Source organism: Lepidochelys kempii, chromosome 2 (assembly GCF_965140285.1).
Source record: "Lepidochelys kempii isolate rLepKem1 chromosome 2, rLepKem1.hap1, whole genome shotgun sequence".
Classification (NCBI taxonomy): Eukaryota; Metazoa; Chordata; order Testudines; family Cheloniidae; genus Lepidochelys; species Lepidochelys kempii.
The window spans coordinates 172,200,994-172,228,597 of NC_136381.1; the positions used below are offsets into that span (position 1 = coordinate 172,200,994).

Sequence of the window (27,604 nt, forward strand, 5' to 3'; positions counted from 1 at the left end):
GCCAGGCCCACCCCAGGACTGTTGCAGCTGAAACTAGTGGCAGCTGGTGATTGGTGATCCCCGAGGCAGCCAATCGGAGAGAGGCACCTCAGGCCAGGCGTGGAGGCTGGGCCCAGCCCCCTAAGAGGAAGAGAAAGAAGGGGAGGAAAGGAAAAGGAGAGGTGCAAAGCAAGTCAGGTGGGGGAAGGTGTAATTTTTAGGGTATTGCAAGTACATGCAAGGATGAATGTCAGTAAAGTCTGCCTGTTAGTGCTTCTCCTGGGGCTGGCTCAGCTTGCTATATTAGCAAGATGCCAAGAAGAAGAAGAAGAAGGTGGAGGTGAGTGTGTGATTAGTTCTGCTGTAGTCGATGAGTTTGACTCCGGTCTGAAACTGAAATGGGCTTGTGCTAGAAGGTTGTGGACTGTAAAATTTGAGGGAGGAGGAATTTGTAAAGGGATAACTACTAAATCTGCTGTACCCTGGGAGGGTACTGTTCCACAGATGCTTGAGGTCTCTTGTTGAATTAGGAGGAATAGATTAAAACTCGGGGAGGGGGAGGGAAGCAAGGGCTGGTTGGTAAGCAATTAAAAGAATTTGAGGATGTGTGAAAAGTAAAATGTTAAATAATGATTGAAAATGCAGGAAAAGATATGAGAAAATAAGGGCAGTTAGTGGATCACAGGGGTTAAAGTGTAAAAAAGCCAAAATCTCTGGAAGTTGTAATCCTAAATCCCTGAAGTTAAATAAGGAAAATGCTTGCTAGAGTATCTAAAGACTATTGATTTGCTAATTAGATAAAATTGCCACATCCCTTACAATATTTATGAAACTCATTGATTGCTTTTGACAGACTAGCTTGTGTCCTGTTCTTATTTGCATTGTAGAAACCCAAAGACTGACTGTTCTCTTTTTGTGCAAATATTTTATGCTTTGTTTTGCTTTCTTTATAGATAGGTATTCTGGAACTCATTGCCTTGGGTCTCACATTGACAGTGAAAATTCTATTATAAGGTTAGAAATTCCAAGGGAGAAATTAATCTCAATGCAGAGGGTCAGCATGAGGCCTATGCATTTACTAAAGAGCCAATCCCACAATTGAATGCACTGCACATTGATTTTAATAGCAGTACAAGGGGTGTGTCTGTGCACAGTCAGTTGTAGGCTCAGGGCCTGAGAGCTTTGAGGGATAACAGCTTAGGTGAATACTCTGTGACAGGGTGAATTTCATTTCTAAGACGTGTTCCAGCAAACATGTTTGTGAGTAAAACCTGTTTGCAGGATTGGGCCCTTTTGAGGGAGCGATGCAAAGTAAACATGGTTTTAAAATAAGCCTGAAGGTATAAAATAACTTCTATTTCTTTAGTCTTATTTTGCCAGAGGAAAAAATATATTTTTTAGTCTTTTTATGTTGCTGTAACTAGAACTAACTATTGCACTTGACCTTATGAAGCAAATAAATGGCCTGGAAAACAGCTCCAAATTGAAACGTTAACCTAACATTAACTGGATAATGCCGCGAAATAACTGTTTTTAAATGTGAAGAATTTCTTGCTTCTTAATACGTAACCACTACTTAAATTACTGTTGGTGGTGATTAAATTGTACTCTCCTAAACACACACATTTATTTTCCACTGGTGAACTTGAAATGAATCTAAACCTCTAATCAATAAGTAGTGATGGTGATTAGCCTAATGCAACTTATCTAAAAATTATTACCTTCCAAGTTAAGGAACTACCATCTTAAAAAGAGAGAGCTTTTATAGGAGGTAGAAAAGAATTAACTTCATGAAGTTGTGTGGAACAATCTCTAGGGGTCTTTTTCTCCCTAAACCTTCTCTTGGGCTATATAATGACAGACCTCAAAGCCTAGTTTGATTTAATAAAAATCCATCATAATTTGCTAACTCTGGTGGTTGCTTTCTTCAGTGTTTTACTATTCGTATGGGACTTCTACTTGTCCTAGGCTATGAAAATTATTACTTTGACTTGCAGCTCATTCTTCCTGTCTCCTCCTGCAACGTATAAAATGAAGAGCTAGCATCCTTTAGTATTCACTGTCTCCTTTCACATTAAACATAGCACTCCTTTCAGAATTAAAAGGAACACGGAATACTGAGGATATTTACAAGCTCTATATTCTGAGGTGGCTCTTATTTCAAAAAATAGTCTGTTGCATTTTTGTTTTGCTGAATCTTAAGTGTCTCTATCATCCATGCATGTTTCCTCACTTCCAAAATTAGATGAGACAAAGCTGCTTTGCATTAGAAATAATTTATAGTCTAGATTGGACTGAGGACATGATATAAAATGGTGGGGGTTCTGTTTTTTAGAAACCTTATTCAGACACAAATTAAAACAATAATCTTCTTGATTGTCTTCCAAAATGCTAGGCACTGTATGTAGTTTTGTTGGAGCAGAGATTCTGAGGTAATCATTTGGATCCCAATCTTGCAAATACTTGCTCAGGTGAATAGTCCCATTGAACTTAATGAAAGTACTTGTGTGAAAAATTACTCACCTGCAAAAACATCTACAGGATCAGGGCCTTGGGGGCAACACAATTATTAAGGTTCTCAAGCTTTGCTATATGAGGATCAGGAGAACTTTAATGTGGGAGGGTATATTCTACTCTCTCTGTTTTACTACTACTTTTGAATCAGCAATCAGGAGATACCTTTACTCTTCCTTAGGAAGCTTCTTTAGTATGACATTGTCCATGCTGCTTGGCTGCTCACCTGAACACTTGCTTTGGTCAGCTTTCAGAATACAGCTGTCTTAGAGTTTATTTCCCTGTTACCTGCAGAGGATTTGCTCACAAACATCTCAGGATGATATCCTGGTCCCACTGAAGTTAGTGGGAGCTTTGCCATTATCTTCAATGGGGCCAGAATTTTGCCCTCCATTCGCAGATGACTGGTGCACAGAGTACAGTACCACACTGCCAATATCAAAGACTTTTATATGTAAACTGGAGGTTTATTTTCCTCTGATATGCATTAGTTTAATAGTAATCCATTGCACACCCATAATACCCTTCATCTGTGGACCACAAAGTATTTTACAGTTCTTAATTCTCTCAAAACCCCTGTGAGATAAGTAAGGGATATATTTTCAAACCCTACTTTCACCACTGAAATGCAGACACCTGTCTAGGGATACAGCAGTTAAGTAATGTTACTCTGTATTAACTAAGTTTGTATAGGCAGTGAAGAAGAAGAATACTAAATATAGTTTAAGTTGCAAGGGACCAGAGGGGTGGTTTGGCTATGACCTTTCCTGACGTGAGCTTCTGCTTGGACACATGGGTTAATATTCTTACAGGTGGATTTATCAAGCTCGGTGTTGTGACCGAGTATCTGGGAGTCATAACCACCCTATCCTTCCTAAGCTGTTAAATGGGAGGGTGGTAGCAGGTGGATCCCAGTATGGAAGAGGGAGCACAGGTACAGAAAAGGTTGTGAATGACTTACTGGTTTTATTAAAAGTGCCATAGGCTCTGTAATGATTATAAGTTAGCAGGTCCTTGATTTTTGCATCACATTAGAAGAACATCTAGCACAGGGGTAGGCAAACTACGGGCCAGATCCAGCCCCTCAGGGCTTTGCATCCGGCTTGCGGGATTGCCACCCCCATGGCGCTGCGGGCCCCGCACCGCTCCTGGAAGCTCCCGGCACCATGTCCCTGCAGCCCCTGGAGGGGTGGGGGGGCAGAGAGCTCTGTGCACTGCCCTCGCCTGTGGGTTCCACACCAGAAGCTCCCATTGGTCGCAGATCCCCATTCCTGGCCAATGGGCGTTTCGGGTGTGGAACCCACAGGCAAGGGTAGTGCGCGAAGCCCTCTGCCCCTTCCCCCAGGGGCTGCAGCCACCTGGTACCGGCCGCTTCTGGGTGTGGTGCGGGGCCAGGGCAGGCAGGGAGCCTGCCTTTGGCATGGCGCCACTGCCATCCCAGAGCCGCTCCAGGTAAGCGGCACCAGGCCAGAGCCCACACCCTGAACCCCCCCCCCCTGCCCTGAGCCCCCTGCTGCACCCTGCACCCCTGCCCTGAGCACCCTCCTGCCCGCTGCGCCCCAGCCCCCTGCCCTGAGCCCCGTCGTGCGCCCCCGCACTCCTCCTCCGCCCCAACTCCAAGCTCCTTCCTGCACACCGCAACCCCTCCCACACCCTGCACTCCCCCGCCCCCCCCTCCACACACCAACCCCTGCCCCAGCCCTACAGTCATGGCCCTGCATGCAATTTCCCCACCCAGATGTGGCCCTCATGCCAAAGAGTTTGCTCACCCCTGTTCTAGCATGAGCATCTAAACTGGAAGAACTAGAACATACTACATTATAACTAAGGCTAAATTTTTATCACGGATATTTTTAGTAAAAGTCAGGGACAGGTCACAGGAAATAAACAAAAAAATCACAACAGCCTGTGACCTGTCCCTGACTTTCACTAAAAATATCCCTGACAAAAGGGTTGGTGGGCTCAGTACACAGTGCTGCTGGGGCTTCTGGGTCCCCCACCGATGTGGTGCATAGGAGCTCTGGGGTTGCACTGCCCCTGGGGCTGGGCTGCTGCGGGGTCCCCTCGCCCCAGGCAGCTGGTAGCTGCAGAGTCCCCCAGTGGCTGGGCAGAGGTGGGGGTCTGCTGGCCTCACGCCGCGGCTGGGCAGCTGCACAGGGTCCGCCTGCTGCAGTGGCAGAAAATGTCACAGAGGTCAGCTTCTGAGATCTTAGTTTTAATTAAGGCTGTGATTATGTCACAAAGAATCCTGCACAGGTGAATAAGTTTGTGAGAGATATTTTGTCTTTGATCTAACATTGAGTGTCCTTCCTTCATTTCCTATGCATATTTATTTTGAGGCTGGGCCCAAGCTCCAAAGTTCAGATTTGAATCCAAGACTGAACTGCCTCAGAGTTCAATGAAGTCTGGGTCAGATTCAGGATCTTAGCGATGGAGCCAGCTGTGAAATTTGCATCTAGATCCAAAAATCTTTAGTATTTGGATCCAGGGTTTTGTTGTGGGACCATATGTAACTTTTTAAAAAAACAAAACACTAAATCCTAAATAGGCCCTTCTTCTGATAACTGCCTAATAATGATAAATATGCAAACATTATCTATGTGATCCACCACAGTTATGCAAACTTCCAGCCAGAAATATGCATGAAGATCATCCAAGATGCACCCAGAGCTTGGGATGAATGTTCTGGTATGTTTCTTAAGACCTGTGGCAGGGTTGAAGCAACAAGTTTATTTGCTTGAAATTCCGTCCTCTGTGTGCTCGGTTCCCACTTAAGTGATCAGAAGTTACTCCTATTTATCAGAAGGTAGAGAGAGTTTAATCCTCAGTAATGACTTGTTGAATTTGCTGGTCACTTGGTGTGACTGTTTATGTGAGGTTTTATTTTGAAACAAAATTTGTTGTTTAACTGCCTCATCAATTTCTTTTTCAGGAAGCTTAAAGACAAACATAGACTTAAATTTGATTATAGCTATATCTCTTTTTCCTTCCGCACAGACCTCTGTCTTTATATGCAAATATTTATTTGCTACTTCTGCAATTTGAGCTGTAGTCTCTCAACAGGCTAGCCTCATTCTGTAACTGTCAGGGCACCTGACTCTTAAAAAATTTAAATCTCTAACTTAAAAGTTTCATTTGCTGGGTTGTGTGTGCAGGGGTTGTTTTTGCATCACATCTTTAGCAGGTCATATCCTTCTGAAACTGACAGCAGACTTGAAGGTGGACAGTCTAAGGAGCAATGACACTAGTGAAACTAGAGGCAAAAGTGGATAAACTCTACCACCAGCAAATTATAAGTCTGCGCTTGAAAGTGCAAGAGGTGGATTAATTTAAATCAGTGACTTCTTTTTAATCAGCTTTTCCTTTTGTACTTCAGTTATTTTATAAAGAAAGGTGCATTCTTATTGGTTGATATAACCATTAAAAATGTTGGTTACAACTAAATAGAGCCTTTACATTAGATTTAGTACATCTTTTTGCTACCTAGGAGGGTACACTGACTTAAGCAACTATATAGCTTAATATTTTCAGATTCTTAATTGTACATTTTAGTATGTTAGAAGAGGGTGAATGATGTATTGCTTATTTACTGGATAATTAACTTTATCTTGATTTATGTCCAGCTGCAGTAAGATGGTAACTAGAATTTAATTAAACACAAAAAACAGCATATACAATTTATTTTTATTAAAACATTAAACATTTTGAATACATAAACTTCTCTTATCAAAACATGTTTCACTTTTACAACTAAATGATTTATTAAACTGAGAAATTAACTGTAGTCAGTGAATTAAACTGACTATTTCAGGTCAGTCTGGGAAAAATTTCAAATATGCCCTTGCCTAAGTGAAAGTAACTGGAATATAAGTTCCTACTTGCCTAAGTCTCTTAAAAATGAGTCTCGTAAGTTTCATAGGCTGGCCTATTGTGCCATATTTATAAAGCCTGACCTCAAAAGTTAGATGTTTGTCCTTTTAGTCTTTCTTTATATAGAAAAGCAGCCTTGAACTCAACGTTTTTTATAGAAGCTCATGGGTTCAGCATATTTATTTTTATTTAAATATTTTAAGAGAGATAATAAGTTTAGACCTTAACATATTTTGTATTAAATTCAGATTTCATTTTAAACAGGTTTGTTTTCAAAAAGAAACTTATTATAATTTAAATAGCAAAATCAAAAGAAAATCTGTTGGGGGGAGGGTCATTTTTTATCCACCCTGGATATGATGCTTTTTTTGTTTCTGACAGTGAAGTAAAAGGGGCAAGGGAATGAAGTAGTGTAATATTACTGTCAGCAGTGTAGAATGATCTATGTGGCCTATCAAGGAGTTCTTCTGTAGAAAGCTATGAAGCGTTTTAAGGATACTGAGGTAATTACAGAAGCTGCAGTAAAATTAGACCTCCATTTAATAAACTAGTAGAACTAAGCCTGGACTCCTTATGTGCTTACTTATGCAAAACTTCCATGGTCTTGTGAGTTCATTTTGTGGAGGCTATATTAATTCTGACATTTAACTCTGAATGCTTGACTTTGCAACCTAAAGGGTGATGGGTGGTTGTAAGTAATGGTACACAGCGGGGTCCAGTGACTAGTGACAAGGCTAGGAGTCCTGAACTGACTTCCCATTTCTGCCGCAGAATTTCATTGTGACCTGAAAATCAAGTCTTGAGTGACTTGCTTCAGAAATGATGAGCACCCTCAATACCTGTGGAGACCTGATTTCATAAACTTGTTGCTCACTTGCAGCTCTGTTTACATGTTTACTGGAAACTCAGGGTGCTAAGCCGTTCTAAAAATCCAGTCCTTTGCGCCTCTCTCTCTGTTTCCCTATCTATAAAATGGATATAGTAATACTTTCGAACTCCCAGGAATGCTTTGAGATTTTTTTCATGTTTAAGTGCTTTGGGATCCGTGTGGGGAAATGCTTTGGAAATACGAAGCAATAACATACATTTTTCAAGTGCATTGACTAATTTTTAAATCCGTGTTTGCAGTTGCCGCTTGAGAGCAGGTAAAACAGGAGCAGTGTTGGTTAAAGAAACTTAATCTGCATCCAGATGTCTGCTACTCTATGATAGATAACCTCAGCAAGCCTTCTGGCTCCTTCAAGCACTCATTTCATCAGAAGCTGTGGTATCAGATACCCTTTAAAGCTGAATGTTAATTAAAAGTAACACACACCTACCTGAAATACAAATGGCTTTGGGGCTGAAGGGGAGTTAAAAACAGGAGAAACTTACTGAGCGATGCCACTCTCCCTGCAGTAAAACTTACCTCCTGTGGCCCTAGAAGCTACTGCTCTCTGGTCCAGTCATGCTTTCAGTTACACTGTTGAAAATCCAAGTAACTCCAGAGTACTTCAATGGACATCAGTGGACTTACACCAGCATAACTGAGAAAAGAATGTTGTCCATTATTATTCCCACTCCCTTGCCCGTTAGCCCTCATGTGTTCCTTTAATCCTGGATGCACAAACTCTAGATACAGCCAGAACATTTTCCCAGCTGGGAATCCTGCCCGGAACAGATAAGTTTGGCTAGGCACTTACATGGTTTCTTGTCTTACTACGTGCCAATCTGTTTGTTCACAAGATGACTGGACGTTCACCACGACATGGGTCAGGAAATTAATAATCGTTTTAATAGTGGGGCTCTGCAGTGGCAATACTTTCTCCTGCAGCTAATAAGAGCTTTGGCTTTGTTAGTGCTTGTTCTATTAAATGAACTCACCGAAAGTTCTTTAATAAGGCTTACTTTTTTTTGAATGATATCAGTGTTATCTGTTGCTGGTGTGGTTTGATCCCTCAAGTGGCTTCTTAACAAGAGAGGGAGCATCCTAATTCCAAACCAAGAATGAACATGGCAGTGGAAATAACATGCACAAACGAAAGCTAGGACAACCTTCACCCAGGATTGACTGGCTGCTTTCTTCTCTCTCTCCCTCTCCTCAATATCTGTAGATTTGAGGACTATTTAGTAAGTTCTACTGCCTCACGGTTGCCTCCTAAAACAAAACATTTAAACAAGGGGGAAATGCTTCAGATACATTCACTCTTAAAATAGCACTCTGAATAAACACTGAGTAGTAAAATGATGAAAGCTATAATGTTGTAGCTGGTATATTGCCCATTTATCCTAAAGCTGGCAACAGCATAATCAGCGGGTCAAATTCTACCTCGGTATAAATCCAAGCAAACACTTTAATTTCAATATATATCCAGAGTGGTGATCTGAGTTAGTCTCTTGCTGTCTTCCATCATTAAACGCTGTCAGGTAATTCAAGCTCTTTGTTTGTTCAGATTTGTCTACATTATCACACGGAATTTTACTGCATCTAGGACGTCTAAGGGGATTCCACATGGATGCAGGGGTTTGCACTAGAGCAGAGGTCGGCAACCTGTCAGAAGTGGTGTGCCGAGTCTTCATTTATTCACTCTAATTTAAGGGTTTCGCGTGCCAGTAATACATTTTAACGTTTTTAGAAGGTCTCTTTCTCTAAGTCTATAATAGATAACTCAACTATTGTTGTATGTAAAGTAAATAAGGTTTTTAAAATGTTTAAGAAACTTCATTTAAAATTAAATTAAAATGCAGCGCCTCCCCCCCCCGACCGGTGGCCAGAACCCAGGCAGTGTGAGGGCCACTGAAAATCCGCTCATGTGCCGCCTTTGGCACACATGCCATAGGTTGCCTACCCCTGCGCTAGAGGATCTCAATGCAGGTGCAAGGCCATAATGGGTGCAACACATAGAAAGTCTTTGAAACCATTGTATCTAGATAAAATTTGCAAGGTGGTGGGTTTGGGGTTGTTGGTTTGGTTTTTTTTTTTTTTTAATGTAATGAAAATCTTGTTGTGGATTGAACAATCTCCTGAACTGAGAACCAGAAAGTGAAACTGATTAGTATAATTTCAGTGAGCAAATGCAAGAATAAAATCAGTTTCCCATACTTTGGGAAAAAAATTAAATGAAAACAATTGCATACTCACCCACCACAACCTCGCCATGTGGTATTAAAGACTTAGATCCTAATTTATACATCTTCCATGCCTCACCCTACCTGGCTAGTTCTTTGTGTCCTCTCCCTCTCCGCCCTCCTGCCCCTCCCCAAGGAGGCATACCCCACAGTTTGGGAAATACTGATGTAAATATTCATAATGTCCTTTCTTTTCTCATGTTATATGCTTTGAACAGAAGATCAGTTGTGTTGATATTTAAAGTGTCATCTTCATTGGCATCTGAATTAGCATCTATTAAAATGCCTAGGACACCACACTTCAGAGCTATTTTTCAGGCTCTCTGCAAACGCTGGCAGTCATAGCTGCATCGGTTACATTCTGATCATAGTCTGCAAAGTGTTTCATTTTGTTTTTTACTTTTAAAAAAATATAATTTTTAAACTGACAGTGTTGCTTTATCACTAAACTTGAAACAACCTAACATGAACTGCCCCCCCTCACACTTTTCTAGAATCTGTTACAAAAGAGGAGGAGGAGGATGAAGATGATGACGATGAGGATGATGATGATTCTGAAGTTAAAGAAGAAAATGGTGTTTTAGTTCTGAACGATGCAAACTTCGATACCTTTATTGCAGACAAAGACACCGTGCTGTTGGAGTTCTATGCACCATGGTAGGTTCGAAACTTGCAGCATTTTTATATCCCAAATGGATATGTCCATGGGGTTCAAACCCTCCATTAAATACTTTCTTCAGGAGTCAGTCACATTTATTTTAGTATACAGATTTCAGCTGGGTTTGTGTGATCCACGTATGGCTTTCAGTGGACAGATTTGTCACTTGCAGCTTAATAGCATGCAGATCTACATAGCTAAAATCACAGTGGTCTGGATTGTGCCAGTTAGGCAGAACCTAGAATGAGGTGTGACGTAGAGCAGCATGATTGCAGGGGGAGCACTGGGAGGCATTCTACCCCTGGGAGGTAGAACTCTTCCCCAGCATACTCTAGGAATATGCCTGCAACTGCACCTATGTATGAACTGCAGCCTGTTTCTTCTGACTGCTGGTCACACTGTAAGTAGTCATGGCTCTAGCCGCTTGGGGGACTGTGTAGCCCTGGGGGAGTAGAGACAGAGCTGCTCTGACCACAGCCGTTGCAATTGTGCCTGCCTCTTATGCACATCATGTGGGAGAATAAGGAAGGAGAAGGCCCCTTGCATCCTCCCCACTGCACACACAGGTAAGGTCTGGGCAGAATTCAGCGCAGCGTCAGAAAATAGATAGGAATTCTCAGTTACCCCCTTAATGCATCTGAAGTTGGGACTGAATTGGGAGGCAAAGGGCGCTTCAGATTACCTTAGTATATAGTTGCCTATATTCCAAAGACATGCAGGGGTTCCCCACTGTGAGTAGGTGCAGCCTGGCTTTGCTTCCCTTGGTACTCCATGGCCCTGAGAAGCAGAAAGAAGCCTTAATACAGTGCACTCTGGCCAGCCTTTAATCATCTCCCTCCATTGGGGACTGGGAGCAGGGCTAAGACACTAGTGATTCTCTGGTTGGGGAGCTCCCTGTTCAAGGGTATTATCATGAGGCTATTTCTGCCCACTTTAAGGCGACTTGACATTGGTGGAACAATGTAATAGGGATATGGTATAACTAAAAATTGGCCCCCTTAAGGTTGGCATTTTTAACAGTGTTTTGCTGTACATCTCAGTAGTCTAATTCTGCAGATACTCAATTTACATTGGTGTAACTCCTCTGAGTTACCTTGGATTTATATTGATACAACTGAAAACAGAATTTAGGCCCGTATATTTAATCTAGTGCATTTTACACCACAGACAGAAATAGGCTAAAGGAAAACATGGAGGCAGAAACTGTTTGTTAGCACGATGCTGAGTTAGCACTGCTGCAGGAACCTTTTGCATTGCCTGACTGTTTTTATTTTTTAAACTGTAATTTAACAATGTATTAACATAAAAGCAGCCAAGAAAATTAAATGCAAAACCCTTTTTTTGAGTGAGAAAGATGATCTCTTCTTAGGGTTAAAGTTGAAAATTTGGTCCCAGTTATCATTTAGATGAACCTATCTAGCTTTTTATATTGGCTTCCATCATGTAATATCTGAATAGAATCAGGAAGAGATGAATTCCCACCTTTGTAGCTGGAATCTGCCTGCATTTTTTTTTTTTTTTTTTTTTGTAGGGCATAGTTATGTATGTTTTGATGGCCATATCTTTGTAATGGACAAAGATGGAAACGCTTTTTTCTTTTAACTTTTTTCACCTGGCCTTGATGCTAAACAAAACTGATTTAAGATTTTCCTATGGAAATAAGACTAGCTCTCTCTCTGTCATGCAGGCTGTCCCAGCAGCCCCAGCCCCTATATGGATTTCTAGGATGTCCAGACAGAGAGGGTGTGCAATGTTGTCATAGGTGGATGGCACTCTGTTAGGCACCTTTTATTTCTTCTTAGCTGCTGACTGAACATGCTCCATAGTGGTCCCCCACACACGCGTGCTCACACAGTTGTGTTTATTCCCCCCCCCCCCCATCATTACCAATGACTTTAGCAAAAGACTTCAGTGGGGTCAGGATTTCAACCAAAGTCTTTAATGATGGTTACATCTATGCCAGGATTCACAGTTCTGTTGTTTCTGCTGTAGCCTTATTCAAATAGTGGTTACAGTCTTTATAATGGAGTGGTTTGGAGGTCGATAGGGGGAGTTGGTTGCCCTTTAACTCAAAAATAGCTGAATGGATCTTGCTTAAACTTTCTGAAACTCCTCTTCAGGCATGGACAACTTCAAATCAAAGCATGAGTGTTTCTTGATATTAAAAACAGAGGGCATAATGAAGACTATGGCTGAAAGTCAGAGTCTCAAGAACTTCCATGTAGCCAGCACTTCTTAATAATCTTACCATTCAAAAGTGCTTAACAATATCAGTTAAATAATATTAATGTAGTTACTGGGTGGGCAAGTACAGCAATAATTTTGGACTCCAAGATAGGAGTATGAGACCTGTCATACTGGATCAGACCATTGATTCAACTAGTGCTCACCACCCTTTGTGCTCTTGCTTCATACAAGAGCCATCCACGGACAACCTGATCACCGAACTTGACTGTTGCAGTCTCTCTACTGGTGGGCCCACACATGCACAGCAGTTTAAGAACTATTTGCTGTTTTGACTGTGGTTTTTCTGTTTGTTTGTGTGTTGTGTGGGTTTTTTCCCTGTCTTTGCTGCAACATTCTAAAACCACTTTGTGTGCAATATAGTTCATTTTTTGTCTCCTTATCCTGCTTCACCTGAAAAAATGTCACCTTTTCTGCACAAGCAACGGCTTGGATTAGCAACTCATGGAGTGGCCTGATCCCTTCCCATCTTATCAAGAGGCAATTCTCACTTCTCTTCCTTACCTCATCTCAACCCATTCATAAGTGACCTTGCAGATCATAAGGATAAGCCTGCTCAAGATTCCTAGATTGTGACCAGGATAAAGAACTTGACATGAGTAAAATGCTGATGGGAAATTTTAGGGGTTTAGTCCTCTGGCTGGTATTAATGGAAATCCTGCCTCTATACTGTGCACTATTATAAATATATATGTAGAGCTTTCCTTTTTCCATAGTGAGGAGGGGCAGTGTTCTAAGTTTAACTATCTTATGGTAACCATTGTGACTGTAAGAACTGGAGAGATTATGTATAGAAGGGGCAAACGTTCCTAAAACAATACAGTTGGACACTCCTATCCTAGATTTGAAATCATAGCAGGAAAAATAACACACTAATTCTGAGGTCCTCTTGTGGAACGCTCTGTGGAAATGCAGAGTAGCAAAATATACCTTCAAGTTCACGTCTCTGATTTTACAGGTGTGGGCACTGCAAGCAGTTTGCTCCAGAATATGAAAAGATAGCCAAAACGCTGAAGGAAAATGACCCTCCCATTCCAGTTGCCAAAATAGATGCTACTGCAGCCACTGCTGTGGCAGGTCGTTTTGAAGTTAGCGGCTATCCAACCATCAAAATTCTGAAGAAGGGGCAGACAGTTGATTATGATGGATCCCGAACAGAAGATGGTAAGCCGTGTTCTCTCTGAGTTCAGTGTAATGAAGCAAATGGAAGGGGGAAGTAGCACCTTACTGCTTATAAGTGGAGCTTTTTAAACACGCTGATCCATTTGTACGATCTGTTCCTGAGTGCACAGAACCTTCCTTTCAGCTGAATTTTAAATGGAGGAATGTTAAGGCCAAGATAAGGGGGTGGGGGTGTGTGTGTGTGGTGTTTGTTTTTTTTTAAGGGTATTTTGAACAGCTTCATGTTACAGTATGACTTCACCAGGTATTGGGTGTCACTGATACCCAAAGGATTCTCTCTCCCCTCTCCTCCCCTCCCCCCGCTTTACTAATGTACAGCAGTTTGGCTGTTAAAGTGATACTCTTTCATGCTCTGAGAGAGGCCAGCTAACAGTAGTATCAGTATTGATATATTGGCAATGGCTGTGAAGCCGCTACTTATTTGACGCTTAAGGAGATTATACTGTACTTCTCTCCAGGCTGAGATAAAAGCTGGCTCTTCCAGAGCTGCCGTTCCAAAATGTTCAGTAAGAAAAGGAGACACTGAAATAACTTGTTACAATGTACTGTATTTGCGCTCTGTAAACCTGGAGGAGCATGAATTAAAATACTGACATTTTGTTTATTGTTTGAATTTCTGTGGGGTCCATTAACAAAGAAGTAGGGGACAAAAGGAGCTCAAACAAGTAAGGGTATACCTAGGATTAGAATTCAGGAGTTCCTTGGTCCTAGCCATCTGCTCAATCCAAGATAATACTCGGTCACTAATGTCTCAAATTCTTGGTGATCTCAAATCTTCCTCTTAGACTGACGCTATAGCACTAGGAAAGATACGGATGGCATGGATATGCAAAATTACAAACTTTTGTATTCAATTGTCTTTCAGCAATTGTGACTAAAGTTAGAGAGGTTTCGGATCCAAATTGGACCCCTCCACCAGAAGCTACACTGGTGTTGACCAAAGATAACTTTGATGAAGAAGTGAATGATGCTGACATAATGCTGGTGGAGTTCTATGCCCCATGGTAAGACAGAATGCGAATTTCTCTTCTTTCACAGATGTGGCATGGCTGTAAAACTGGAAGGGAGGGGCAGCTGGGGGCTCCCACCTGTCGAATTTCATTTTCCTATAAACCTATCCCTTCTTAAAATGGCTTGCTTGCTTACTTGACTGCATTCTTAGAATGGTATTCTGTTTTGAATGAGTTGTGTATTTAAATGGGAATACTCATAGATACTAAGGTCAGAAGGGACCATTATGATCATCTAGTCCAACCTCCTGCACAACGCAGGCCACAGAATCTCACCCACCCACTCCTGCGAAAAACCTCTCACCTATGTCTGAGCTATTGAAGTCCTCAAATCGTGGTTTAAAGACTTCAAGGAGCAGAGAATCCTCCAGCAAGTGACCTGTGCCCCATGCTACAGAGGAAGGCGAAAAACCTCCAGGGCCTCTTCCAATCTGCCCTGGAGGAAAATTCCTTCCCCACCCCAAATATGGCGATCGGCTAAACCCTGAGCATATGGGCAAGATTCACCAGCCAGATACCCAGGAAAGAATTTTCTGTAGTAACTCAGATCTCACCCCATCTAGCATCCCATCACAGGCCATTGGGCCTATTTACTATGAATATTTAAAGATCAATTAATTACCAAAATCATGTTATCCCATCATACCATCTCCTCCATAAACTTATCAAATTTAATCTTAAAGCCAGATAGGTCTTTTGCCCCCACTGCTTCCCTTGGAAGGCTATTCCAAAACTTCACTGCTCTGATGGTTAAAACCTTATACTGAACTCGATATTTTAAAGAGCTCTTCCTCATGAAAGTTGGGGGGAGCATAGTCACATAGACCTGGGTATATTGCATAGTGTTTGACTCCACTATAGCATGATTCATTTCTGACCTTTATCACCCCGTTATTCCAGTCCTGAGCTTCTGTTGAGGATAAAGTTAGCTGCTATTTGTTGGGGTTTGTGGCTTGTTTTGGGGGTTTTTTTCCCTCCCCACAAGCTCTGACAAAATCATCGGTCACTTTAAACTCAAAACTTAGTCCATTGCTGAGATTTAGTTCTCAGCAGGTGAAAAGCTAGAGGAGTAACTCTCTGTGCAACTTATCCTCCCTGAGATATACCATGTTTAATAGGCTGAGGGCATGTTGTGATATGGTTAAAGCCAGGTCAGTTACAGCCTTAATTAAGAAAGCACCTCTCTGAAGGAGAATTTTTTCACCAGGGGAAAAAATTAAGAATGTCTACATCCCTACTTATTTTCCATTCTGGAAATGTGAATTTACCCACTTCATATGCTTGGAAAGTAAGAAGCCACATACTAGATATTATTACCTATAAAATACACACACACACCCCCCGCTTGTTTTTTCTTTAGGTGTGGACATTGCAAAAGGCTCGCTCCAGAGTATGAGAAAGCTGCCCAGGAGCTCAGCAAACGCACACCCCCAATTCCTCTAGCTAAAGTGGATGCCATTGCTGAAACAGATCTCGCAAAGAAGTTTGACGTCTCTGGCTATCCAACTCTGAAAATCTTCCGCAAGGGCAAGCCTTTTGACTACAATGGCCCACGAGAAAAATATGGTAACAGGTCTTACTATTTTGAGTTAGAATTGGGGGGGTGGGGCGGAAGGATGAACCACAAACACTTCGAAAAAGTCTTGTGTACATTCAGCTGTTGGCGTAGCTGGAGAGAGAGAGGCATGGAAAACTGCATTCTCTCCTTTGCCTAGGCTAACAGGATTGACTGAATCTCTTAGAGCCCTAGGTCTTCTCTCTAGGGCCCTACCAAATTCACGGCCATGAAGAACGCGTCACGGACCATGAAATCTGGTCTCCCCCCATGACATCTGTTCTTTTCTGTGCTTTTACCCCATGCTGTACAGATGTCATGGTGGAGACCAGCGTTTCTCAAATTGGGGAGTCCTGACCCAAAAGGGAGTTGCGGGGGTGGGTGTCTCAAGGTTATTTTAAGAGGGTCGCAGTATTGCCACCCTGGCTTCTGGGCGGCCTGAGAGCGGCGGCTGTTGGCCGGGCACCTAGCTCTGAAGGCAGCACCCCACCACCAGCAGCGCAGAAGTAAAAGTAGCAGTACCACACACACACACACACACACCTACGATAACTTTGCGACCTCCCCACCACAACTCTTTTTTGGGTCAGGACCCCTCCAATTACAACACCCTGAAATTTCAGATTGAAATAGCTGAAATCATGAAATTTACGATTTTTTAAAATCCTCTGACTATGAAATTGACCAAAATGGAGCATGAATTTGGTAGGGCCCTGCTTATAGCCCCTTTTCACGTGGGAGACCAGTCAAACCAGTTTACAAAAACAAGAAGTTCTATATAGGTGACACAGCAGTGCCAGTACGGGCAACCATTCCACTGCACTGATATGTGTGTCACTTAAGTGCTGACAGGGTTAAGTGCTGTTCTTAACCAGATTAAAACCCAGGAGGAATTCAAGTCAGCATTTTCAGCATTGTGTTTTGGATGCTCAGTTTCAAATAAACGGGGCTTGGATTTTCAGAAGAGCCAAATAATCGCAACACCAATTGAATTTGGTGGAAGTAGCAGTTGCTCAGCTCTTCTGAGAAGCAGTCCTAAATTGAACACCTGAAACGAGAGAGCCTAAATCTTGATCAGTTAGCGTTTTTGTTGCTGTAGTGCATCTGTTCAGAAAGCTTGATCTCCAACTGAAATGCGGTTTTTACAAGATTGAAATTGCCACAGACGCACAATACCTGAATCTTGCTTTCAAGTAAATCTTCTGAATAACCCTTTTTTGTGTTTGTCCCAGGTATTGTTGATTACATGATTGATCAGGCTGGTCCTCCATCCAAACAGATTCAGGCTACCAAACAGGTACAAGAATTTCTGAAGGATGGTGATGATGTCATAATCATTGGCATCTTTAATGGAGAGATGGACAAAGCCTACCAGCTGTATCAAGATGCTGGTAAACTGTATTTTTCAAATACTAAGCTAAAAGCATTTCTGTGTTCTCCCATGGACTGCCTAGCCAGGAGTGTTCACCTATTTCTGCTGAGTTTAATTTTTATTTTAGCTTTTCAGTTTACCTTTAATCCTTAGGAAACTAGCTAACATCTCAGGTAGAGGTCTTCTGAGGACTAGCTATTTCATAATACTTTGGGACAACTCTGGCGTGCGTTGTGCCGGGAAGGAGGGAGGATTTCTGTCTGCTGGTAGCTGATGTACTCTAAGACTCTTGAGAGAGACCAATCCTGACCTCTCTGCTCCCCTGCCTGCCCTCCTGACATCTGCTGCCTCCCTCCTGACTGTTCCAGATGACATTTGCCTCACACTTCCTTGAGTAGGAAGTCAACAGGAAGAAGCCGGCTGTATGGCTGCAAAAGGAGGTCAGGCCAGGTGTGGGAGAAGAACTGACGCAGAACCAGCAGTACAAGTGTGTGGAGAGGCAAGGCTGGTAGCTGAGAGGCAGTTAATGAATTGGGGTGTATGAACACCGGGTGGGGGCAGTGGGGCGCAGAGGAAGCTCAAAGCCAGAGTGGTGGGAAGGATCTTCTTTTCCGTCCACTGAGGAAAATAAGCTTGGAGAAGAGGGGGCTCTATCTTGTTGTCTGGGAATGGGGAAGTATTGAGGATGGGTGTGCCTCTTTCCAGTCCCTCAGTGCAGATCATTGACAATCCAGTTACTCCTGCCCATTGCTCTGGGAAGAGTGCAGTGTTTAAATATACAAGAGGCCAAACATTACTGCCTCCCTCCCTTTGGGGGAGGAAGGCTGGACACAGATCATTTGAACCAGTCAGTGCCCCTCTTGGCATCCACCAAAGGGGGATAGAGAGCAGCAAGATATTCCCTCTTTCCTTTCCCAATGGCAAAGCATACTTGTTAGCTCTTACTGCTCTGATCACCTGCATGGCAGTACAGTTTCACAATTAATCTGGCCATTCCAACACAGCAAACTGTTGCACAGTCCCACATTTAGGAGAGAGCCAGAAACATTACTTTGAAAGGTGCATATTCCAAAATATATTAAAATAAATATTGTAAAGCAGCTGTTTGAAGTTGCTCAGGGTTTTGGAATACTAGAATAAATTTCAGGGGAGAGAGATTGGCGGGCAGAGTTCAAGTGAGGCGCAGTCCAAGGTGCATGCTAAATTTGTCTCCAGATTCTCACCTGTCGGTGGAAATACAGTAATACCTGAGGCGGTATAAAATTCTAAAAGTTTAGTCTCTAAGGTGCCACTACTTTCCAAATCATGGGGTAAGGGAAGAATTTCTTTAAACTAGAGTTAAAGGATTTTAATCTTTGGCTATGTCTACACTGCCCTGAAGCTTGGATTACCGAGGGGGGGTGGAGGGCGGGGTACCAAAATGCTGTGTTGTAACTCCTGTGTGGATGCTCATAGACTCTGAGGTCAGAAGGGACCATCATGATCATCTAGTCTGACCTCTGGCACATTGCAGGCCACCCACTCCTGTAATAGGTCCCTAATCTCTGGTTGAGCTACTGAAGTCCTCCAGTCATGGTTTAAAGACTTCAAGTTACAGAGAATTCACCATTTACACTAGTTTAGTTTAAACCTGCTCTGGGCATGAAGTAAAAGTGTCATAAATATAAAGGGAAGGGTAACCACCTTTCTGTATACAGTGCTATAAAATCCCTCCTGGCCAGAGGCAACATCCTGTTACCTGTAAAGGGTTAAGCTCAGCTAACCTGGCTGGCACCTGACCCAAAGGACCAATAAGGGGACAAGATACTTTCAAATCTTGTGGGGGGAAGGCTTTTGTTTGTGCTCTTCGTTTGCGTGTTTGTTCTCTCTTGGGATTGAGAGAGACAGACAGAAATCCATCTTCTTCAACCCATCCTAATCCAAGTCTCCAATATTGCAACCAGTATAGGTAAGCCAGGCAAGGCGGATTAGTTTCTTTTGTTTTATGTGAATTTTCCCTGTGTTAAGAGGGAGGTTTATTCCTGTTCTCTGTAACTTTAAGGTTTTGCCCAAAGCGGGATCCTCTGTTTTGAATCTGATTACCCTGTAAAGTATTTTCCATCCTGATTTTACAGAGGTGATTCTTTTACCTTTTCTTTAATTAAAATCCTTCTTTTAAGAATCTGGCTGATTTTTCCATTGTTCCAAGATCCAGGGGTTTGGGTCTTTGATGATTTTGTAACCAATTGGTTAGGATATTATGCTCAAGCCTCCCCAGGAAAGGGGGTGTGTAGGGTTTGGGGGGATATTTTGGGGGAAGACGTCTCCAAGTGGTCTCTTTCCCTGTTCTTTGTTTAAAACTCTTGGTGGTGGCAGCGTACTGTTCAAGGACAAGGCAAAGTTTGTACCTTGGGGAAGTTTTAACCTAAGCTGGTAAGAATAAGCTTAGGGGGGTCTTTCATGCGGGTCCCCACATCTGTACCCTAGAGTTCAGAGTGGGGAAGGAACCCTGACAACACTAGTTTAGTTTAAACCTGCTGTGGGCATGAAATAAAAGATTCCTAGTCTGCATTAATGTAATCCTGTTTGAAGAGGATTAAGTGAATGCAAACTAGGAACCTCTAAATTAGTGCCTGTAGCATCCACACGAGGGAGTTACAGTGCAGCACTTTGGTACACATCGTAGTCCAAACTGAAAGGCTGTGTCAACAAGCCCTTGGGTGCAGTGTCTTTTAGTTGCTAATTATTTCTCTTCCCCTCCCCCCCCCCTTTAATTTCTCAGCTAATGGTTTAAGAGAAGATTACAAGTTTCACCACACCTTCAGCAGTGAGATCGCAAAATTCTTGAAAGTGACTCCTGGAAAACTGGTGGTCATGCAACCTGAAAAATTTCAGTCAAAACACGAGCCCAAAATGAATATTTTGGATCTTAAAGTGAGTAGTTTTCCAGGCTATTAGGAAAAATGAAGTCTGCTTGCTTGATTACAAGTATGTATGAAGACTCTGCTCATTCATATACATGAGCAGTTCATATCCTCAAATTGGAGTTTAATAGTCCAGTAAATGTAGATATTTCCTTAAGATTATAAGGGCCTGATCCAAGCCCCACTGAAGCCAATGGAAATCTTTCCACGGACTTAAGTGGGCTTTGGATCAGACCCTAACTGTTTGGTTTGGTTTTGATTTTAGTTACAGTGGGCCTGATTTGTCCTTGCTCTGGTTTTATGCTGGTGTGACTCCACTGAGTTCAGTGGAGTTACTCCTTCTCTCACTTAAGCGAGTGAGAATGGAACCAGCTTTTTTTGCCTCCTAAAATGGCATGAAATCACTCTAATTGTGCCTTTTCCACCTCCAAAGGCTTCATGAGGCCACACCAAAGGCATAAGCTACTTCTCCTGTTCAAGGACCTCAGAGATTTATTGTGCATGTTTTATATACAAAATACATCTGTATGATAATAGTTTAAAAAAAAAACCCCAAAAAACAAGTTCATTTTACATTTCTAAGTGCAGCACTCTTTTATTTTAAACAGGATTCTACTGATGGGTCTGAAATAAAGGATCACGTGGCAAAACATGCTTTGCCACTCGTTGGTCATCGCAAGACCTCCAATGATGCTAAGAGATATGCTAAGCGTCCTCTAGTGGTTATCTACTATACTGTAGACTTTAGTTTTGATTATCGTGTTGGTGAGTTTAACTCTTGTGAGCGTCCCCCAAAATAATTGCCTTTGGGGAAGAGAGAAATTGCTAATCCTTTTGTGTTCTGATGATTTCAGCTACCCAGTACTGGAGAAGCAAAGTCTTAGAGGTGGCCAAAGACTTCCCTGAATATACTTTTGCCATTTCTGATGAGGAGGATTATTCTTCTGAAATAAAGGATCTGGGGCTGATTGACAGTGGGGAAGATATTAACGCTGCAATCCTGGATGAGGGTGGCAAGAAATATGCCATGGAACCAGAGGAGTTTGATTCTGATGTGCTCAAGGAATTCATTTTGGCATTCAAAAAAGGTAAAACCCCCAAAACACAGGGTTGGTGGTCTCTGGGGATGGTGAAGGGACTGCACACATGGGGGCAGGTTGTGTTTTTGTTTTGGTGGTGTTTGGGTATTTTTTTGTCCTGTTCTTCCCCACCACAACCCTCCTCCTGGATCTGTTTCTGAGATTGTGGCCACAATATAAAGTTATACACAGCCTCAAAACAAAACTCTGTGTTAGACAGGTGATAGCTGTCTCTTGCCCCCTTCTTGCATTTGTATCTTGGTTAACTTTCAGGTTTCAGAGTAGCAGCCGTGTTAGTCTGTATCCGCAAAAAAAGAAAAGGTGCCACAAGTATTCCTTTTCTTTTTTTGGTTAACTTTGTGTTGCTCAGACGACACAATGGCATCTAGACAATTCTAGCTATGTACTAACACACGGTCAGTCACTTGAAAGGGTTGGTAAGCCCCAAATTTTCTTATATTTGCTCATGAAATATGTATGTTCAAATGACAGCAGTCCTTTATTCATATTCATTGCTAGTATAATGAACCAGTATGTGTCTATTAATATGGTGATGAACACCAATATAAGAAAGGAGAAGATTTTATCAAGGAAATGGATTTCACTGTCCATATTCCACCAGCTTCTTATATTAAAAATTAACTAGCTAACCCAGGTTTCAAACAGAGAATAAATTTTATTCAGATGGTGAAGATCACATCTTCCCTTGTTTGAATGGTGCAACTACACTCCTTGCTGGCCACCAATGGTTGAAATCAGGATTTATCCTCAGAATATTAAAGCCTCTCTCTGGAGGAGATTTAATTCAGTCTAATGGTGGCCTCTTTTGTTGACTTCGCTTTTTGTTTCTTTTCTAGGAAAACTGAAACCTATTGTGAAATCCCAGCCAGTACCAAAAAATAACAAAGGGCCTGTGAAGACTGTGGTGGGTAAAACATTCGACACCATAGTAATGGATCCAAAGACTGATGTCCTAATAGAGTTCTATGCTCCCTGGTGTGGACACTGCAAGCAGCTGGAACCTGTGTACACTGAGCTGGGTAAAAAATACAAGAACCAGAAAAACCTAGTCATTGCCAAGATGGATGCTACTGCCAATGATATGACAGATGATCACTACAAAGTGGAAGGATTCCCCACCATCTATTTTGCTCCCAGCAACAACAAAAAGAACCCTATTAAATTTGAAGGCGGGAATAGAGACTTAGAGCATTTGAGTAAATTTGTAGAGGAACATGCAACCAAACTAACCAGGACAAAAGAAGAGCTTTAGATGAGATGAGGGTGGAGAAAGAATTGTTTGTACTTTATAGGTAAAGCAAGTTACTCACAAAATTTGTTGAGGGAACAATTCTGCAGTTTGAGCAAAGGGGATTCTTGGGCAGAAAAAACATTGCAGTATCTGATTTTTGTATTACAAAAAAATCATTCTGGACACTGAACTTCTGTCCGACATGAATGTCTTTAGGCTAGTTATAATTTTGATCTTTGGAGGAAAAATACAGTCTTTATTTTTTGTGACTGCCTTTGAGCTTGATTATTTTTTTGATTTACAGTGCAGTTTGGTTTTGGGTATTTTTTTATCTCTAAGATTTATCCAAAAAAAAAAAATCTGCCAAACAGGCTTGTATCTGCCTCTTCGTGTTTGTTGGGGTTTTTAAGTTCTTTCTCTATTTGAATTTGAACAGCTGTGTTTCATGTGGCTGTATCACTTTCTGTCTTCGAGGATGAGAAGGGAATTTTAAAATGGAGACCATTGTCTTATCAAGATCAGATGCAAACAACAAAGGTGCTAACTCAATGTGATTCTGCACCTGTCTGCTTTTGCTTTGTGTGTTGTTTTAGGATTACACTTCAAAAACATGAGGCTGTATCTGTTTATCAGTGGCTTCCTCCCCCACCCTTCACTCCTTTTCTCCTGTATTGAATATACTCTTAAAAAGTGAAGTGTAATGCTTGAAGTAGGAGTATATGATGATGTGTGTTGCTTACTATTGTAGTGCAGTCTAGAGAGAGGCTTTAATATTTTGAGACTAAACCCTGATTTCAACCTTTGGTGGGGCCAGCCAGAAGTGTAGTTGCACCAGTTCAAACAAGAGAAGATGTGATCTTTACCAGCTGAAAAAACTTACCTCTGTTTGAAACCTTGGCTAGCTAGCTAGTTAATTTTTAATACAACAAGCTAGTGGAATGTGGCCAGTGAAACCATTTCCTTGATAGAATCTTCTCCTTTCTTATATTGGTGTTCATCACCATATTAATAGACACATACTGGTGGGTTTCAGCATTATGGGCTTTTGTTCATAGTGGTCTTTTAAAGAAAATGGACAGATTCCCTTTATGTAACAATGCACTCTTATATGCCTATCTGCAGTGGGTTGCCACAGAACTAACTGCAGCTGCTGTGGACAGTTTTTCAGGTTCTCAGTCCTAAAATTCTTGAAAGTGCTCCTCAACTTTGCATGTGCAGGTTTAGATGTGTGTCCTGATTTATTTTTTAAAGTGCTCAGCATTCTTTGGAAAAAACAGGCTGCAGGTGTCTAATGTTAAACATCCAAAATTATTTTTAAAAAACAAAACTTAAAAATCTGGCCTGAGTAATTTTTAGAAGGTGGCTCTTCTGGGAATACCACAGAGCTAATTAACCCCCCCCCCCAAAAGGGGGGAGGGCAAGGGGGCAGGTGTGTTGAAGCTCAAGAAGTATATCTGTACTAGTGACCCTTCTCCTTATTTGTGGTTCAAATGTTTGGGTGCCATGTAGACTCTTAAAAATCCATATAATCCACCCAGAAAACAGACCAGAGTTTAGTGAATGATTGTTCAAAGGTTGGGCTGAAAAAGGGAAAGAATGGTGGGAAGAGGAGGCTGGCAATACAGAGTCTTGAGAGGCATAGGGGCTGGAGCACCCACAGGGAAAAATTGGTGGGTGCTCTGCACCCACCGGCAGCCAAGCTCCCCTCCCTGCCCCACCTCACCTCCACCTCCTCCCCTGAGCGTGCCATGTCCCTGCTTCTCCGCCTACCTCCCAGTGCTTGCCGCCGCAAAACAGCTGTTTCGTGGCAAGCTCCGGGAGGGAGGGTGAAGGAGCGAGAATGTGGTGTGCTCGGGGAGGGGGAGGGGCTGGGATTTGAGGAAGGGGTTGGAATGGGACAGGGAAGGGGCAGAGTTGGGGCAGGGATTTTGGGGAAGGGGTTGGAATGGGACGGGGCAGGGGCAGAGTGGGGGTCAAGCACCCACTGGCGCCAGCAGAAATCGGCGTCAATGTTGACAGGGACCTTTTGGCTTGCTTACTTTAAAGAAAGCTGCCCAAATCTCAGGTTTAATAGTTTTCCTAAATGATACTGATGAAAGCCAATTAAGGGGCAATTGCCCATTGTGATTTGGAACAAAGAAGCTTCTGTCATGCAATTTCTGACTCTCTCTTGTATCCTGTTTCCAATGCCAGACCCTGTGCTTGATTTTTGATTTTTCCCCCCCTTTGTTATATTGGAGGGAGGATTGTAAAAACCCCGGATTGTAATGTGCTTGAAACAAGTGCCCTTTATAGGAAGTAAGTTTTAAAAATAAAATCTCTAGGAGCACTGTATCTCCTCTCTTCTCAGAGGTTTAATATTGCAGCTTGCTCCATATAAGGTATTTCCCCACAGAAAACTCTCAGTATAACACTGTTTACAGGCAGATCTTCGATCCTAGCAATGTTGTTCTCTACCATTGGCTATAATGACCCTTATACCCCCCAACTTTTCCTTCATAACTCGTTTGTTAATTCTCCACAATGTCTGAAAGAAAACTAAGATCTGCTGTAACATGCAGATTCGTGCTCCTATCTTATTCCCTCTGTGCTCTCTTATTGGAGCAATATGACACTCCACTGCCTGTTTTGGGCTATTCATTATACTCATGTTATTCCTGAGCTGTCAGCATACCTAGGCAAAAATGAATATCTCATTGTTCGTGTAACAGGAGTTTTATATTCCACCTGACTTCCTTTTATTAAAGAACTGAATTGAAGCTAGTGAACACAGATTGTGCTGCTGGGATGTATTCAGATACTGCAGTGATGATCACAGGACAAGAACCTATATAGAATATTCTTGTTCAAATATTGTGGGCTGTTGAGTGGCCTTCAACTCCTATTTATCAGAACTAAAGGTGCTCGCCACCCCACACACAATCAGGTCTGAGTCACAGCTTTTAGGTACTATGATCACTTCCTAATAGGCCGCCGTGACTATTCCCTTTCTTATACTGTAAAGTGAAGGAGGTTGTCATAGGCGGAAAAGAGACCTGAGAGATTCATAATACAAGCGTGGAGATGGCTTTTGTAGAAGGCCGTGCTTGTAAAATGTGAAAGATACAACCCTTTGAACTCTAGTGTCACACCAGAAATCGTGTTAGTTGTGGGCCCTCCTAATGTCCCCTGATGCCACCCTGCCACTGTTGCAACTCTGGCAGGAACACGCTCTCTCCTGTGTGAAAAGGTAGGTCATTCTCTATTCCCACTGTGTGTTCCTGATTACTGCCAGTTGTGATGTGAGCACCTGGGTATTCGAAGCAGGACTGCAATCTTACACTTACTGTACAAGCTGATAATATTTGGTCAAGTAAGCCCTTCTGGGCTTCAGGATGTGTGATAGAAGAAAATTAAGTAGGGAACCCTCTATCTCTTCCCCACCCTCTTGAGTCGTTCAGTCTCTACATGCAAATGGACACAGATTTTTTTTCTTTGCTCGGTTCTTAAATATTTCAGCTTGTCTGAACTGACAAACTCTCTTATTCTTGCCGAACAAATAGTATTGGTCAGCTTATTGGGTTTTTTTTATGCCATCCAGCAAGATTTACTAGTTGAAAGCCCCTTCAGCTCTTATTCCAAAACAAATCCATTTTAATTATCTGTTAAGAGCCAGCAAGGAAAATAGGGACTAATCCCCTGTTTATAACTGGAAGGGTGAAACTGCAACACTTGTCATTCAGGCCTAAGGCTTCTTTCCTTTTGTGCCTTTACAGTCCCTCTGAACAGACAAAATAGGTTGAATTTTGTTCAAAAGTAAATAAGTAGTTTGTTAAAATTTAAAAAATTGGTGACCCAGGAAAGGTGGTTACGCTGAGCCACTTGGAGTCACTATAGGTTATATGCTTAAGTTAGCTATAAAAAATGAGGTAAAAGTAAATACCTCGGAGCAATCTGAGGGAGTTTTTCATAGCACAAGGAGCTGATGTTTAAACTCGCCATCAGCTGGACAGAAAGAGGGCTCCTAGAAGTCCAGCTGGTGATCACTTGAAATCATCTCGGACTATGGGTGACTATATTTGAAATGTCCTAAACTTAATTGCATGTGTGCATGCTTAATATCTAATAAATAGTAGTTTTAAATAAGAGAGCACACTTGCTTTTATCAATCAGATGGAATTGCTGAGTTCCCACTGATTTATTCCTGGCACTGCCTTCAGAGCATCAGGTAAGTTACTACTGCTTTGGGTTCTGAAAACCCCGGATAACAGATTTGGCAAGCCAGGAGTGGTGGAGAGGAAGGGGACGATTGATACAAATGGTTTGTGTGTTTGGCATAGGGGAGGAGGACACAGAGCAGGGTTGCAAACCTGTATTTTTCTGTGGTGTTGTCCCGACTTGATGTACAGGTACATTCCATTACTGATTCAGGGCTCAGGCTAATAAGCCTGGTTGATTGAGAAAATATGTCAGAAGGACAGATCATCTGGAAAGTTAGATAGTGTTGGAACACAGCTTGATTGATTTTTTTTTTTTTTTTGTACAGAAGCATGGTAATGGTTTTTGTCAGTCTGGAGCCTTTATCAGTCCCAGAACGTTCCATATAGCTCTGGAAGCAATGGGAAACCTAGGTTAGTGTGAGAATGTGGGGGGCGGCAACAGTTTTGGCTGAGTTGCCAAAGGAGTCCCAGGATAAGACCAAGGCAGGTCACAGCGAATGTAAGAGACAAAGCTGTGCTCTCAGAGCCATGTTGGGAGAGCTAAAGGGAATAGTGGCTAGGATCAGAGGGAGTTGTAGCCTAGGAGGGGGGAGGCAAGTCAGAGGATCTTGACTTGTACCCTCATTATGAGTATGAGAGGGATGGTCCCCGTGAGTTTCCTTTTCCTTTGGACTCTTCT

At 42.2% G+C, this 27,604-nt stretch overlaps 1 protein-coding gene across 1 annotated transcript; it reads left to right on the forward strand.

Moving 5' to 3' along the window:
* Nucleotides 1-24,299, forward strand: PDIA4 (protein disulfide isomerase family A member 4). The gene is made up of 10 exons (XM_073332767.2): nucleotides 1-319; nucleotides 9,966-10,128; nucleotides 13,332-13,537; nucleotides 14,421-14,559; nucleotides 15,926-16,131; nucleotides 17,353-17,511; nucleotides 20,254-20,405; nucleotides 21,004-21,160; nucleotides 21,250-21,483; nucleotides 22,332-24,299. The coding sequence occupies exons 1-10, from the start codon at nucleotides 223-225 to the stop codon at nucleotides 22,745-22,747; spliced, it is 1,929 nt and encodes a 642-aa protein (XP_073188868.2). The 5' UTR covers nucleotides 1-222; the 3' UTR covers nucleotides 22,748-24,299.
* Nucleotides 24,300-27,604: the final 3,305 nt, after the last annotated feature.

Bases quoted from the DNA above. Each gene is read 5' to 3' on its own strand.
- PDIA4 (XM_073332767.2), top strand. From the start codon at position 223: ATGAATGTCAGTAAAGTCTGCCTGTTAGTGCTTCTCCTGGGGCTGGCT. The intron at 13,538-14,420 runs GTAAGCCGTGTT...ATTGTCTTTCAG, and splicing joins TGGATCCCGAACAGAAGATG to CAATTGTGACTAAAGTTAGA. The intron at 17,512-20,253 runs GTAAACTGTATT...TTAATTTCTCAG, and splicing joins CCAGCTGTATCAAGATGCTG to CTAATGGTTTAAGAGAAGAT.